General features: G+C 35.3%; 1 protein-coding gene across 13 annotated transcripts in view; it reads right to left on the bottom strand.

Moving 5' to 3' along the window:
• Positions 1 to 14,828, bottom strand: part of Nrcam (neuronal cell adhesion molecule) — a 277,714-nt gene that overhangs the window by 12,029 nt on the left and 250,857 nt on the right. For 7 of the 13 annotated variants that reach the window (XM_042684611.1, XM_042684606.1, XM_042684604.1 and 4 more), the window contains 3 exons: positions 14,459 to 14,581; positions 13,526 to 13,711; positions 569 to 700 (listed from right to left, as the gene is read on the bottom strand). In XM_042684611.1, coding sequence (XP_042540545.1) covers positions 569 to 700; positions 13,526 to 13,711; positions 14,459 to 14,581 — 441 coding nt within the window. Of the gene's footprint in view, positions 1 to 568; positions 701 to 6,009; positions 6,163 to 7,599; positions 7,726 to 12,503; positions 12,540 to 13,525; positions 13,712 to 14,458; positions 14,582 to 14,828 lie in introns of all 13 variants that reach the window. The other 6 variants (XM_042684605.1, XM_042684617.1, XM_042684609.1 and 3 more) reach the window with 2 other exon arrangements.

Raw genomic sequence — 14,828 nt, forward strand, 5'->3', positions numbered from 1 at the left:
TCCTAAGTTTTTAATAGTTCTTCCTTTTTTAAAAAAAAAACAAATCTATTCATTTGTTATATTCATGGGAATAAATTACATTTGTAAATCTATTGATTTTTAGCAGTTTTGTCCTCTAACAGAAAAAAAGATGGTCAGGTAAAGAAAATATAAATTCACTGGGCCTACTAAGTTGAATAAATAATCTAAGGAGAAACAATGCCACATCACAATATGAAATATTACAATATGGGCCCAGCATTATATTCTCAGGAAAACCTCATGTTCTTCCCCCTCCTCTCCCACCAAATCTGTGCTACTTCATTATTCATAACTTTTGTGGAGTCTAAGGAAGCAGAGCCACTAATTTCTTCAGAGGGCAGACTAATTTGTTCCTCCAATTGCCCTATGATCTTTAACACTGTTAAGGCTTGTCATGATAGAAAAACAGATTTTGAAAAAACCCATTTTGATGCACAGAAAATACAAATTTGTGTCTCTTAGAAGATATACTGTTACGGTCTACAGGATTATTTTTAGTTTAATAGTAATTATATAACACAAAAAAAGCAATTTTAATCTTTCTTACCTGGGTATTTACCACCCTTGTTTCTTCTGATGAAGCAAACGATCAACAGAATTAAGATGAGGAGAGCAACAGCACACATTAGACCTATGAACCAGCCCTGAGTAGCAATATCCACCTGCCGGCTTGCCATTGCTGGAAAACAAATCAATGGTGTTGATGGGTTAGGGCAGATGAGAGCTGTATTGGTCTCTGGTTTAAAAAAAAAATGCTATCGTGTATGAATTTACATATACTTTACACATGGCCCCAAAGTGCAACTTATCAGCTATCAATCAGAATGATATCAAGATTTAGCTTTTGAAATCCTTTCTTACTAAAGAAAATAGAGAAACCTGAATACTAATAACATTAAATGCTACAACCCCCATTAAATACTGAATTCAGTTATTTTAACTGGATATTCTCAATAGAAGCATATTCATAAACCAATTAAAATGCTATTGTTTATAGGACAATGGGAAGAATATAAAAGTTTTAAATACAACTGAATGTATACATCTAATGAACTATTTTTCCTTCAAAAGAAACCACTTTTGGAGACTAAAATGTCATTGCAGTGATGCTGCCATGTTTTTGGTTTTTTTCCCCAGTGTTTTGGAAATCTTCTGTTAAAAAAGAAGATAGCTCTCACTAGAAATCTATCCACATGAGAAAACCAGCCTTCTTATTTCAAAAATACTTCAACTCTAAACGGAAATTTCCAAAATACTAGATCTATTGCCAAAGGATTGATATTTGTTACTGCTTATAATCTGTTCGAAAGATTTAAAAATATATCTTGGTCAATGGAATCATTACTTAAACAAATGACCAGTTTAAAGAGAATATACTCATTTGCATGTATACATTTTCTTTATACCTTCCTCTATTCTGAGTTAATAAATATTAAGCCCCCTTATTAAAAAACTCACAGTATGAAACACTCTTAAGAAAACTTCCAGTAATATTCAAAAGTGTCAATCAGTGGGACAAAGTGCAGCATCAATGGTTATTCAGACATGCCCATGCGGATTTGTTGAAATAAACTTGAGTTAATCTTTCATTAAAGGCCTTTAAAAAATATTTTGACCATAGTCAACATTAAAAGTTTTAAAGGTTTTATTTTGATCTCACAAGCATGCCTGCTCATGCTTTAATTTGTCTGAATTTCTTCTGAAAATGTTTCATGTAGTTGTATTAGATGTGTATGGACTGTGGATGCAGAGATAACATGGGTATACATCTCCCAGGTTTTCTCTATGCTACAAACCCAGCATCATATCAACACTTTTCTATATACAAAGTAAGGGAGAAAGATGAAATGCTCCAAATCAAGTGTAAAGAAAAGTGCACAAAATGTCTGGAAATATGCTTAAGAAATGAAATGAGAAGTGGAAATAGATTATCTGGACTAGAAATAAAAAGTTAATAGCCTTTCTCAATAGTCCTTTGTGCCTCAGTAGAGAAGTTTCAAGCTGTAATGTAACCAGATAAAAGAAGAACAAAAACATAAGAAACTCTCTTTTCATATATATGTCATAGTCATGGTGATGGTGATGGTGATGATGACGATGACAGTAATAATAATAGCTTGCGATTTTGGACCCTTACTATATATGCTAAACACTGTGCTAAGGGTACAGTCTTATTTAATCTTCACAGTAGGACTTTGAGGTAGGCATTAAAATAAACCCAAGCCAAAAAAGAATAAAGAACTTGCCCAAAAGTTGGAGACAGATCCAGGTCTGCCTGAGCCTGTCTTGGCTATTATACTGTACTGATAATATGCATTACTAAAGACACATTGAGCAATCACATCTGCAAACATCTGAACACACAATAAAATGCTTTAGAGACTTTCTCTACTGAGATAAAAGAGTTTGAAAAGTTCATCATTATGTTTTTTGCAATATATTTCTATCAATTCTCACATGGTCTTTTTTTTTTTTTTTCTCAAAACCGAGCCCCAAACCAAGTGGCATAAATCATCTTGAATAAAATAGAGAAATCTTTGTCTTTCATCCATTCAGTGATTTACAGCCTTGTCCTAGTTTCAGCACTGACATTTTTGTCTAATTAAATGAAACTGATAGGGGGAAATGCAACAAGATGCTTTTAAGCCCTGGCATAGATAATTGTCTTAGAAAAATGGTGGCTGCCAAAACTGAACTGGTGGACAACTGGCTACTATACAACTGTAAAGCCTGGCTATGTTTCCTTGATACACAACATATAATTTGGCCTTTGAATTTTAGCTTCTATGTCAAAGAAAAATATTATTATATTATATATATAATTATATATATAATATGTTATATATATTATTATATTAATATTTCCTTGTCTCATTATTTAGGATTAATCAGGCAAATAAATAGTGTAAATGTGTGCATACACTCAAGAGTACTAGGAGTTATATAATACAGAAGTTCTGTAGGTAGAAATAACTTTGATTGACTTCCCAGCTATAAAACTAAGGGGTCTTAGCCCAGAATGACTGCAAGGGGCATCAAGATCCCTTCAGACATTCTAGCTCATCTTAACTACTCATAATTAAGACACATACAGACACAGTCATACAGATGAAATCTCTGGGTCTTTTTTTTCTAGAATCTGGACTTCACTAAATAGATATCAGTAGGAAATGGCTGGAGAATGAAAGAGGATTTCCACTTCATTTCATTTTTTTTACAATAAAGTTGAATATTTCATAGGCAGTAGGTTAATCAAACACATATAAAGAATATGCACGTATAAAATAACTAGAGGAAGGAAGTTTGCTTATTGCATAGAAGTTAGTTTTAACAACAGTCTTCTGTTCTCACTGTGCTTGTTGTCTGTGGACAACCTGAACTCTCAGCTGGGAGGTCTCTGAGGAAATACAGTTCTGGGTTAAACATGGAAGAGACCCTGTGAGAGAAATGGTTACTTTTTCTACAGTCCTTTTAAAGACTCTACTATGTATAAAACTGCCCTGTTCATTTAGAATATTTAGAAAGGGTAAAGACAACCTTCTCCAAAGTTTGGTAGTTGTTGACCCCATCCTCTCCCCAAAAATCTGTTAGAACAGAAATCTGCCTTATCATCCTTTGTGAGCTGAGAGACCAAGGAAAAAGGGAAGGAGATGGAGTGGGGTGGTGCTAAGAAATCATGCCAGGAATATGGGAAGAAGTTTAGCTTTAGACACAGCCCCTAGTCTTTGGTTTGTTTTCCAGTATGTGCTACAGAAGACAATGAAGAAATAAACCTTGAACGCCCAGACTGTGAAAGGGAGCGATGGTGTTAAGATGATTCACAAAATGAGTAGACATGAAAAGTTAAGATAGGTTCCTTAAGTCAGAACTCAGAGAAACTGTTCATGAAGGCAGGGAGTTAGAAGCAACCAACTGGTTGCTTTCACATCAGGTACCGACATGCTGACACTGCAAAACCTAGCACTGGGGGAGAGAGGAGCAAGAACAGTAGGTCAGAGCTTCCCCTTGGGTCCATCCTGTAACCCTCAGGATACAGCATTGTAAACTGGGATGGAAGAACACAGAGCAGAGTGTAACAGTGCTGACCATATTTGCTCTGAGCAGTACTGAGTTCACTGAGGTTAGACTCTCATCAATATTTCTTCTTTTTAGTAGTGTCATCTATCTACAGAAAGTGACAATAACTGGCTGTGGCCCTGTCTTGTCTCTCCCTCACTGGCACAGAGGAATGACTTACCCCTCACAGTCACTCACCTTGAACTACCTAGCAGTTGCTACTGGAATAGTAGGTATTATGCTACCAAAGAAGAAACAATGTGATTTTCTAAAGGGCTTTCTTTTCTCTTGAAAAAGGGGGGGAAACTGCCACTTGAATTTGAGAGTGACTCTAACTCATCTGCAAACCAGGAATACATGGAGTCCTTAGGGGGTCCAGAACAAGGGGTTGAACAAGTGTACTAACTAAAGGCATCATTTCTGAGAAAACCTATTTCCTGGGGGGGGGGGGGGGTGGCCTCTATGACCTTTACAGTGGGTGTAAGAAAGAGCCTCTGTTCAGGTGTTGGAAGGTCAGGCTTCTGATCCTGGCTCTTCCATGCTCCAGCATGGGCAGGTTCTCAGACTGACACCTCTCAGGCTGACATGGGGGGATCGGTGAGCAGTAACAGCACCCACTTCATGAGTGCCCACCTGCTTGGAAATTAAGTTATCAATAACAACAAGCAAAAGCCTTAAGACATTAACAGTGACTCAAATAGTCTCATTTGATTATTCTCCTTTTAGGTTTAATATATTTAATACATTTTCCTAGAATGCTGTATATAAATGAATATGAAAGTATAAGGAACAGTATGAAAGGAATATTATTTTCTTAAAGCATGGTGGCAGCAAATGGATATTTGAAACTTAATGTTTGATATCAGATACTACCTTTTTGTTTTTCTCTTTCTTTAAAAATTTTATGGTTGTGTATTTTTATTATTTATTTATTTATTTTTGGGTCCGGTCATGGGGCCTGAACTCTGGGCCTGGGTGCTGTCCCTCAGCTCTTCTGCTCAAGGCTAGTGCTCTACCACTTGAGCCATAGCACCACTTTCGGCTTTTTTGTTTTCTGCTTATGTGGTGCTGAGGAATCAAACCCAGGGCCACATGCATGCAAGGCAAGCGCTCTACCACTGAGCCACCTTCCCAGCCCTGGTTGTGTATTTTTAAAATTTTAAGAAATGATCTTAAGAATCATAAGTTTTGTGAATGAAAAACACTACCAATCATCCATTTCATTTATGGGTTACATAGGATATGCAATGTCTTCTCAAGAAGGCATGGGGTGGTTGAAAATAAGTGTATAAGCCACAAAATAAACACATGCCACACAACCCTTGTTTAAATTTAAGCAAGCAGGGATTGGTTGTCATATTGTGAGCAAATACAAATTTTCTTGAACTTTTGCATTTTTACATTTTTATATTTGTGTATTTTGGTAACATTCACATAACATATACAGACAGTAAAATTTGCTGCAATGAAGTGTAACAAATTGTATAATTCCTTGTTTCATATATCAGTCATCTAATCAAATTGCAGGGTTCTGCTGGGTTATCCATTTTGACATAAAGAATTGTTACTCTGATGAATTATTTCAACTTTAGGACATTAAAAAATTTTGTTTTAACTCTAAGGGAAAATTCATAATGTAAATTATATAAAATTGGATGATTTAAATAAACTTAGAAAGTTAAAATCACATTAAAATTTTTTGGTAACAGTTTTTGGCAATAAGATAATTGGAAGATGATTTGCCCAATTCAGTAAACTCATTTGGTAAAAAGACCCAAAGATAATTAAAAACCAAAACTCCAACCCAACAGGGCCCCATAGAGATATACATGGTCCTACCCATAATACAGCTCCACCCGCCCCATCTCCAGCTAGAGCCCCATGGCTCCCACCACTGTGTGAGAGCCAACGCTGGTGTGGTGAGTGCCTCACCTGGGCCTGTCTCAAACACATCCTCTGAACTCACAAAATCAGAGTCCCCCTCAGCACCAACTCGAACTTTGTATGCTGTTCCTGGCATTAGACCCTTTAACCCAAAGAAGCTCCGAGAACCATTTACAATTTCTTTTCTCCATTCTTCTTTGCCTATGGAAATTTGGCAAAAACAACAAATTTGAACATTTTAAAGGACTAGAAGTCACTTAAGAGCCTCAAGAATGGAAAACACATTAAAAGCCAAAGACAAAATCTAGGATTCTTAGATTTACCATTTTAGATTATTGTAAATCTAATCACAATAAATTAATGAATTAAAATGGAGGGCATATGAAAATATTCCTAAAATACTGAATCTCTAGATTTTTACATCAATCATATACATTCCCACTGTATTTTTTTATACAATGGAAGGTTTCTTTCTTTCTTTTTTTTTTTTTTGGTCGGTCATGGGGCTTGAACTCGGCTTGGGCGCTGTCCCTCAGCTCTTCAGCTCAAGGCGAGTGCTCTACCACTTGAGCTACAGCGCCACTTCCAGTTTTCTGGTGGTTTATTAGAGATAGGAGTCTCAAGGTCTCTCCTGCTTGGGCTGGCTTTGAACCGCGATCCTCAGATCTCAGCCTCCTGAGTAGCTAGGATTACAGGCGTGAGCCACCAGCGCCCGGCAATGGAAGGTTTCTTATATATACTTTGCCTCAGTAAACTATTGAGTTTCTCTAAAGAACTGTTACTTATTAAGCAGTTCAAGTGAACTATCGGGAGAACTGTCCTTTCAGATTCACAAGTAAATCTTTTGGTAAGCTTTAATGCCTTTAAATTTATTTCAATTTATAGATTCAAAAATTTCTAAGTATTGCTCTATTGAAAGGAATAGTTATTTCTCAAAATATTTATTTTCATGATAAATGCCTAAGCAGTAAATTGGACTATGTTCAGCATTTTGCCAAACATCAGTTCACTCATTCATTGCCCATGAGTTTATTATTCACTCAAAGAATATTGCACTAAGGAAAGGCACTGGGTTTTCATAAAGGCTGGAAATTAAAGCTGTCCATCTCCTAGTAGATGTGGCCAAAATGTATCTGTCTTGGCAATACATCAAATATCCAAACAAAGCAGAAACTCCCACAGTCATAATTTTATACCCTTTTTTGTTTGGGCAAAAAGAATACTTTTGAGTCATAGTGATTTTTGCTACTAAAAAGCCCAATTAAATTGAAAAAAAGCCCTTTTCTTCTTTCCTACTTACAGATTATTCACTATTATTCATATTTATGTGGTATGGATATTTTAAGTATGAAGATATGAAAAATACAAATGTAATGGAACTTATGCCCCTGGTTATTGGTAATGTATAAAAAGAGGCACCTGGTTATATATCATATATATACATACATATATATATATGTATACATACATATATATATATGTAGGCTGTTGATTTTTTTTTCAGGTAACTCTAATTTACTTAATTGGATCAAGTTGTTTCTCAAGGCAATCCATAGTAAATCCTTAAAAAATGTTCTTAACCCATTGAAATGCACCCCCCCCCCCAAATAAAAGCAGGGTAATGAAATGGGTTCTTACTGCCTGCTATACCATATTCAACATAAAATTTCACACGCTCTGGTCCCTCATATTCCCAACTGATATTGGCATACGTCTCAGCAGCTGTGGCAGTTAGATTGCTGATCCTGGGATTTACTGCTTGAACTAAATATGCAACAGAAAAACAAACAAACAACAACAAACACACAGTCATAATTCAGTGCCATACACACAAATAGAAAGTAAGCTTAAAAATTTTGAAATTGTGCAGATAACAATCGTTAGAATTTCCTGTTCAAACTCAAGGTTTGCTCATTTCACTTTGTTATTGGAAAGGTTTTGTACTTAAATGTCAGTGTTTGGAAATCATCAGCAATAATGCACACACATAATATTAAAAGCATGAGTTGTAACACATTGGTTGTGGGCAGTAACACATTGGTTGTGGGCAAGGTAAAGTTTTGTTCCTCAGTCACAGTCCCAGCAATCATTACCTTCTTCATTTACCCATGGATGACAGGGATAGCTGAACAATCCCAAGGACAGAAGTCATAACACAATATCAAAGATTGCCTGGAAAAAACCCTCCAAGACTATGTGACTACTTTTTAATTTTGTCATCTCAGTGCAGGTCTCTGAAGAATTTGCTTTGGGGTGAGAAAGAATGATTCTTAGAATGGTTGTTTATGACCTGCTTTGAGTCACAAACTTTGAGAAATCTGAGGATCTGAGAAACTCTTGAATTAGAGAAAGTTGGGTGTTAGGCATGTGGGAAAAGGTGCAAAAGTAATCACCAACATAGTTTGTCAGAAGTTACAAAAGAAAAAAGGGAAAGGAACAGGAACTACTTCACTTGACCCATCCGAGAGAACAAGACAATCTTCCCTATTACGTATATGTCACAGAGCATTTTCTGGAAAAAAAAGTGCAATTTACAGAGCATCTTAAAAATCTAAGGTAGGGTAGGGCTGGGAGGAGGAAAATGGGGAAGAATGAAGGAAGGGGTTACTTTGACAAGAAGGCATTGTACTCATAGTCTGACTTAGGAAATTGTAACCCTTTTGTACAACTACATAATAATAATCTTGATAATAATACTAATAATGATAACAGTGTGAAAGACAAGAAAATAAGAGAATAGGAGGAAAAAAATCTAAGATATGGAGAATACATGCTCGCTCCTGTATAAAGATAACACCTAACAACCTTAAAATATTGTTAGAATATCCTGAGGCTGATAATTCAATTAGTTCTACTTCAATAGTTTAAACTAAAAGTGACAGCTTTACAGATACATTAACTTATGTGGCTTAAAAAATAAGAACAACTTATTATTCTAGAGAAAATGCATGACTATAGTAAGTCAGAAGGCACCAACGGGTTTATTCACACTCTAGAGTTAAATTCTAAAATTTGTTAAATACATTTGAAGTGAAATGTTTTTGCTGAAACAACAAAGTACAATTTCTTAGGATGAAAAAGAGATATGCACTAAAGAAGTTAAGTCATGTCTAAAGTAGGATTCAACATTACATCCACATTCTGTGATTCTGGGAAATACAGCAACATTGATTACTGAATTATGAGAAATAATTACTTTCAGTTTTGAGAGTTTTCTTAAAGAAATAATAAAATCTAAAGTGAACAGCAACAGTTATTTCATGAATGTCTGTGGATCAGGGCAACCAAAGGAAGTCTCTAAAAATATTCTGGAATTATAGAACTGAGGAATTTGATCTTGGAAAAACCTAGGAAAGTTGTCTGAAGCAGATCTGTAGTGGAGCTTCTAACACAAAAGCAGCCTACTTTGTGTGTGTGTGTGTGTATGTGTGCGTGCGCGCGCATGTGTGTGTGTGTGTGTGTGTGTGTGTGTGTGTGTGTGTGTGTGTATGACAGATTTCCTTTCCTCCTAGAGTTTCTTCTCTAAATTGTTTTTATATTTGTGGGTTTTTTTGTTCTAGTTTTATTGAAATGAAATTAGTATTTTAAAGAGGTATCAGTTGCCTTAAGTTCATTGCAGCATTATTCACAATAGCCAAGTTAGGGAAACTGAGTGTTCACTGACAGCCAATGGACAAAGATGAATGGCATATATACAATGGGATATTATTCAGAAAAAGAAGAAAATTCTGCCATTTGTAACAACGTAGATAAGGCTAGAGGATGTTATGGTAAGTGAAATAATAGACACAGAATAGTATCTCACTATGTACAATCTACAAATGTCAAACTTAGAGCAAAGGAGAGTAGAAAGGTGACTATTAGAGGCTAGGATGCGGGGGATGGGGAGATGTTGGTGAAAGTATTTAAGATTAATACTGTAGTAAAGGAATATCTGCTATAAATTTGTATTTAGCTTATTCTTATTTATTTATTTATTTTTGCAGTACTGATGATTGAACTCAGGACCTACCATTGAGCCATATATCCAATTCATTTGCTTTCAGTTTTCCCATATATATATATATATATATACATATATATATACATATATATATATATATACACACACACGCATATATATATACATATATATGTATAGTAAAGATGCTGTACAGAGGGGTTACAGTTATATGAGTAAGGTAATAAGTATATTTCTTGTCAAGCATTGTTGTCCCTCTTTGTTTTTCTCCTACTATCCCTTCCCTCCCCACCTTCCCTGCTCCTCCCCCCACTCCACAAAGTTGTAAACTTCATTTCCGACATAGTATCTTGTGAGTCTCATGCTAAATTTGCTCTGGCTGGCCTCAGATTGACATCACCCTCTCTGTGTTTCCTGAACAGTTGGAACCACAGATGTGAAACCACCACTACACCCAGCTTGCTTTTGAGATAGGGTCTCACTTATTTATTTATTTATTTATTTATCTATCATAATTCTCTCATGTCTATTTCCCAAGTACCTAGGATTACAGACATATATTGCCATACCTAGTCTTGCATTTAAATATATTCTTAAAGCCATTTCCATAAGTACTGTGTTCTAAGGTTATGCTGTTTGGCTAGTTTTACAGTAGAGAATTGTAGCTGTCCTTTCCTTGAATTCTGCACTTCTACTTTTTCACTCAATAGGCTTCAAGGCCCAGTTTAATGTTACTTTCTTTGAAGCCTTTTCTGGTTTTGTTTAGCAAAATAAACAATTCACTTCTCTTTTGTTCAAATCACATTTTTTTCACATTATTACTTTAACATCTCTTAAGCATGTTAAAGGTAAAGACAGAGTCTGTTTTACTTCCTTGACATACAATGTCAAGAAAAATCACATTTAAAGTCCATACTTAGCTGCATGTTGGTGGATCTGGGTTTATAATCCTAAGCAACTCAGGAAGCTGAGATCTAGGATTGAGGTTTGAAGGCAGCCTGTCAGAAAAGTCTGTGAGACTCTTATATCCAATTTACCACCAAAAAGTTGGAAGTAAAAGTATGGCTCAACTGGTAGAGCTCCAGCCTTGAGCAAAAAAGCTAAGAGACAGCATGAAGCCTGGAGTTCAAGCCCTAGAACCAACACACACACACACACACACACACACACACACACACACACACACACACACACACACACACACACCAGAATTTATATCCTATTCTAACATGACAAGCCAGTAGAAAATGGTACCCTGCAGCTCTGAAGTACAGTTTCTTTGCTATCACTAGGTTTGGTCACAGGGACATGTTTCCCCCAAGGAAAACCAAGTTTTTACTGGAGTGTTTCAAATAGTGGTACATTATTGTGAAACAACCAATACTTTAATGCTCAATAACAGAACAAGAAACATACATATAAAATGAAGCAAGTTTACATCTTTCTCTAATACTATAGAAAATTTAAACTCCTATGATTTTGTCCTTTCATCTAAAACCACAAATACAGTAAAATTATGATTATATAGTTATTCCTCAACCACTCTAAAGTCTATCTGATATGTATTTTATAATTTATCAAGGCTTTGAATATAAGCAAATGTCTAAGAAAATAGAAAAAATGCCAAGCCTAAGTTCACAAAAGTTGAACAATTTAGGCCAAACCCCTTATTACTTTTGGTCTTTGTTCTTCATTCCTATTTGTATTCATTTGGCTTGTTGTAGCCCAGGAAAAGCCATAACTGTGGCTACTTCACTTGGAAACAGTACCCTGTGGCGGAGACTGTACTGTTCTTTACAAGCAGACTACTTGAGCAATAGTTAGGGGTCACAGATTCAGGGATGTTTTATCACCATAGGTGAAATATGTATTACAATTTACCAAGCACCATTCTCCCAGTAAGTTTTTCTGACACCCCTGGCTGTCAGAAATTCAGGAGAACTTACACAATCCATGGAGGATTGCTGGCTGTGACTCAGAAGGGGAGACTGGAACAGTTTGGTAATGACTGGGTAACATAGTTGAGACTATGAAGGCCAAGTGCAAGATTAATTTTTAGGCAACCCCAGTGGAGTGATCCATCTCCAAACCAGATGTAGCACATTGTCTAAGGGAACTTCCAATTGGAGTGCTGTACAATGTGGTGGAGTGTATGCTGTGTTTATGTGTCTGTGTACGGTGAAATCATAGTACCATGGGAAGCTCAGTGGATCGAATGTCTCCTGGGCTGCTTTCATCATGGCACTAATACTTCAGAATTCTTGATATGTGCCATGGCCAGGTGGAGGCTATCTGTGACAAATCCACAGTTTTGGTCCTGTCTGATCCAGCCAAAATTATATTCTGAAAAGCTAACATTAAGATTTGCATTAAGGATACATTTTCGGGGGAAAAATTGGGAGAATTCAATATATGGCTTTTTATTTGACTAGAAATTCATTTTAAAGCCTTGGTCTGCCAAGAGCTCCTTTTGGCTGTTCCAGGCATATTTTATTTTTCTCTGCTACCCATGCTGCACTTCCCCACATTTCACATTGCAAATTTCACACATATATAAAGTCATGCAGATGAGTTATTTTACCTTTGCCTGCACCTACATCAGGTGGAAGAATACCAGCTTTAATGAAGGAAACAGAAATAGAACACTATATAGTTAGAATGTAACATACCCATGAGCATGTATAGTGATACAAAATAGAGCTTATAAAAATGCTAATGCATGCAAAAAGAATGAAGTGTACAGATACAGGGAACAAAAATACGTTTATGTCCCCAAACTTACCCAGTATTCAGACTCACACATTACTTAAAGTATATTACTTGTATTTGCCTAGATTTTAAGCAAGCTTTGGATTTCAAACTTACATATGGATAGAAATGTCAGTTTCTTACACTATGGAAGACAATCAAATGAGTAATCTTTAAGCAATTTCAGAATTTAGAGACATGCAGAAAAACTTTTATACTATTTTTGAACACTTTCATTGAATCTTAAACATTTCAAAATCACTTAAAAGTATAAGAGGAAGAGCTAATACCTTTTCTAATACTATAATGGCACTATTTTCTTTTCTCTGTAGCAGATGAGATATCAAAATATAAGTCCATTGCTCAAGCACAAAATAAATGCATTATTTAATATCTTTTGATTTTTTTTGGACAGAGAACTTAAATCAATGTTCAGACTGCCAAATTATTTCCAGTGGCTAAGAACCAGACCTAGAAATTATCTATCTAGCTTAGTGTCTATGTGTACATATATATGTATATATTATATGACTGAGTATATATGTGTATGTGTGCATAAAGTTGTACACAGGGGAAAACATCGCCTTACACTTTGCATTTAAATATCCAAAATACTGTAATTTTCACTGTAACTTCAATATTTTTAGTTTGAAAGTTTAATGTGGACTTGAGAAACAAATACCAGATAGTTACTCATAAATAAGTAATTTTGCCATATATCAGAATGAGTAATTACAAGTATTGGTATTATTTCAGTAAGAAGGATATTCTATGGCAAGAAGGAAAGAAGTGGATATATAAAAGATAAAGACTTTTATTCCATGTTGTTTATAACCCTATCGATTGTATACATACCCATCTTACCTGCATCCATAGTTGTTATTGCTTCCTCTGTAATATGGCTGCCTGGTCCTGCTGATGTATGTGCATAGAAGTAAAACTTATATCTAGTGCTGAAATTTAAGTCTTTTAAAATCCAGCGTGTCTTGTTGGCAGGGATTTTTAAATCTAACAGAGGTCCTAATTCATGGGTGCTATTAACTGTCAAAAGAAATAACAAACAAGCATACTCCCATTAGCTGCTATAGAAGTATTGTCTATAATTGCTTCAAATTAAAATCATCAACCTGGTTTACAATGACTTACATGATCTTTTCAACTCTTTGACAAACATCATATATATTAAACAATATAGTCTGATAATATGATATTATATATAATATTGTATAATATATAATTATAATATTATATAATATAGACCAATATAATTTGAAGGGGAAATAGGTTCTCCATTGGCTTATAAAGTAGGGGAATTTTATGGTTGAATCACAATAGCATTTTTAATTTTGTGCTTTTGCAGATGGAGTCATTTACAATCAATAACTCCAAGCCCTTCTTCTAGCAGCCTGTGTCAAAGGAACATCTTTATAGATAATACCTACTTAACCTAATGATAGGAAACCCTAGTCCTCCACCTTCAAAGGTCTCTATTATTCTACAGAGCAATTAATTCTCAATAACATATACATAGTTTTTTTTTAAAAAAAGCTAAAACCTGAGGTTCCTTCTGAAGTGATACAGGAAACTACTGTCTTCCTTCCTTCCTTCCTTCCTTCCTTCCTTCCTTCCTTCCTTCCTTCCTTCCCTCCTTCCCTCCTTCCTACATTCCTTCCTTTTCTTCCTTCTTTCCCTCTCTCTCTCCCTCCAAATATAAATAGCAATTTTGTATTTTAAAGTAACAACTATTTTTAAAATAGAGTTCTCCCTCCCCTTCTCCCAATAACTTACTTGGCTGATATTTTAGAGTGTACTCAGTCAAAATACCATTTGGGTGGCTTGGTGGATCCCATTCCAAAGTGAGAGAGTCCAGGGAAGGATTCATAATCTTCAAAGATGATGGAGCACTGGGGACTTGAATGATAACACATAGTCACAAAAGAGGTTTATTTTAAACATTACAGAATTATTGAAATGACATATTTTGCCATGTGTACACAATATATCAAAGTTTTATTTTTCAATAACATGTTGATCCAGTTGAAAATACATTACCTGAAACATAAACTTATTTATCTTCTTCTCTTTTTTCTTCTTATCATTTCCACTTAAGTTCATTAAAACCATCCTCTCAAAATATATAATGATTTCTTTTATTGGG

This window comes from Dipodomys spectabilis, unplaced genomic scaffold, assembly GCF_019054845.1.
Source record: "Dipodomys spectabilis isolate Male_0828 unplaced genomic scaffold, ASM1905484v1 ptg000089l, whole genome shotgun sequence".
NCBI lineage: Eukaryota > Metazoa > Chordata > Mammalia > Rodentia > Heteromyidae > Dipodomys > Dipodomys spectabilis.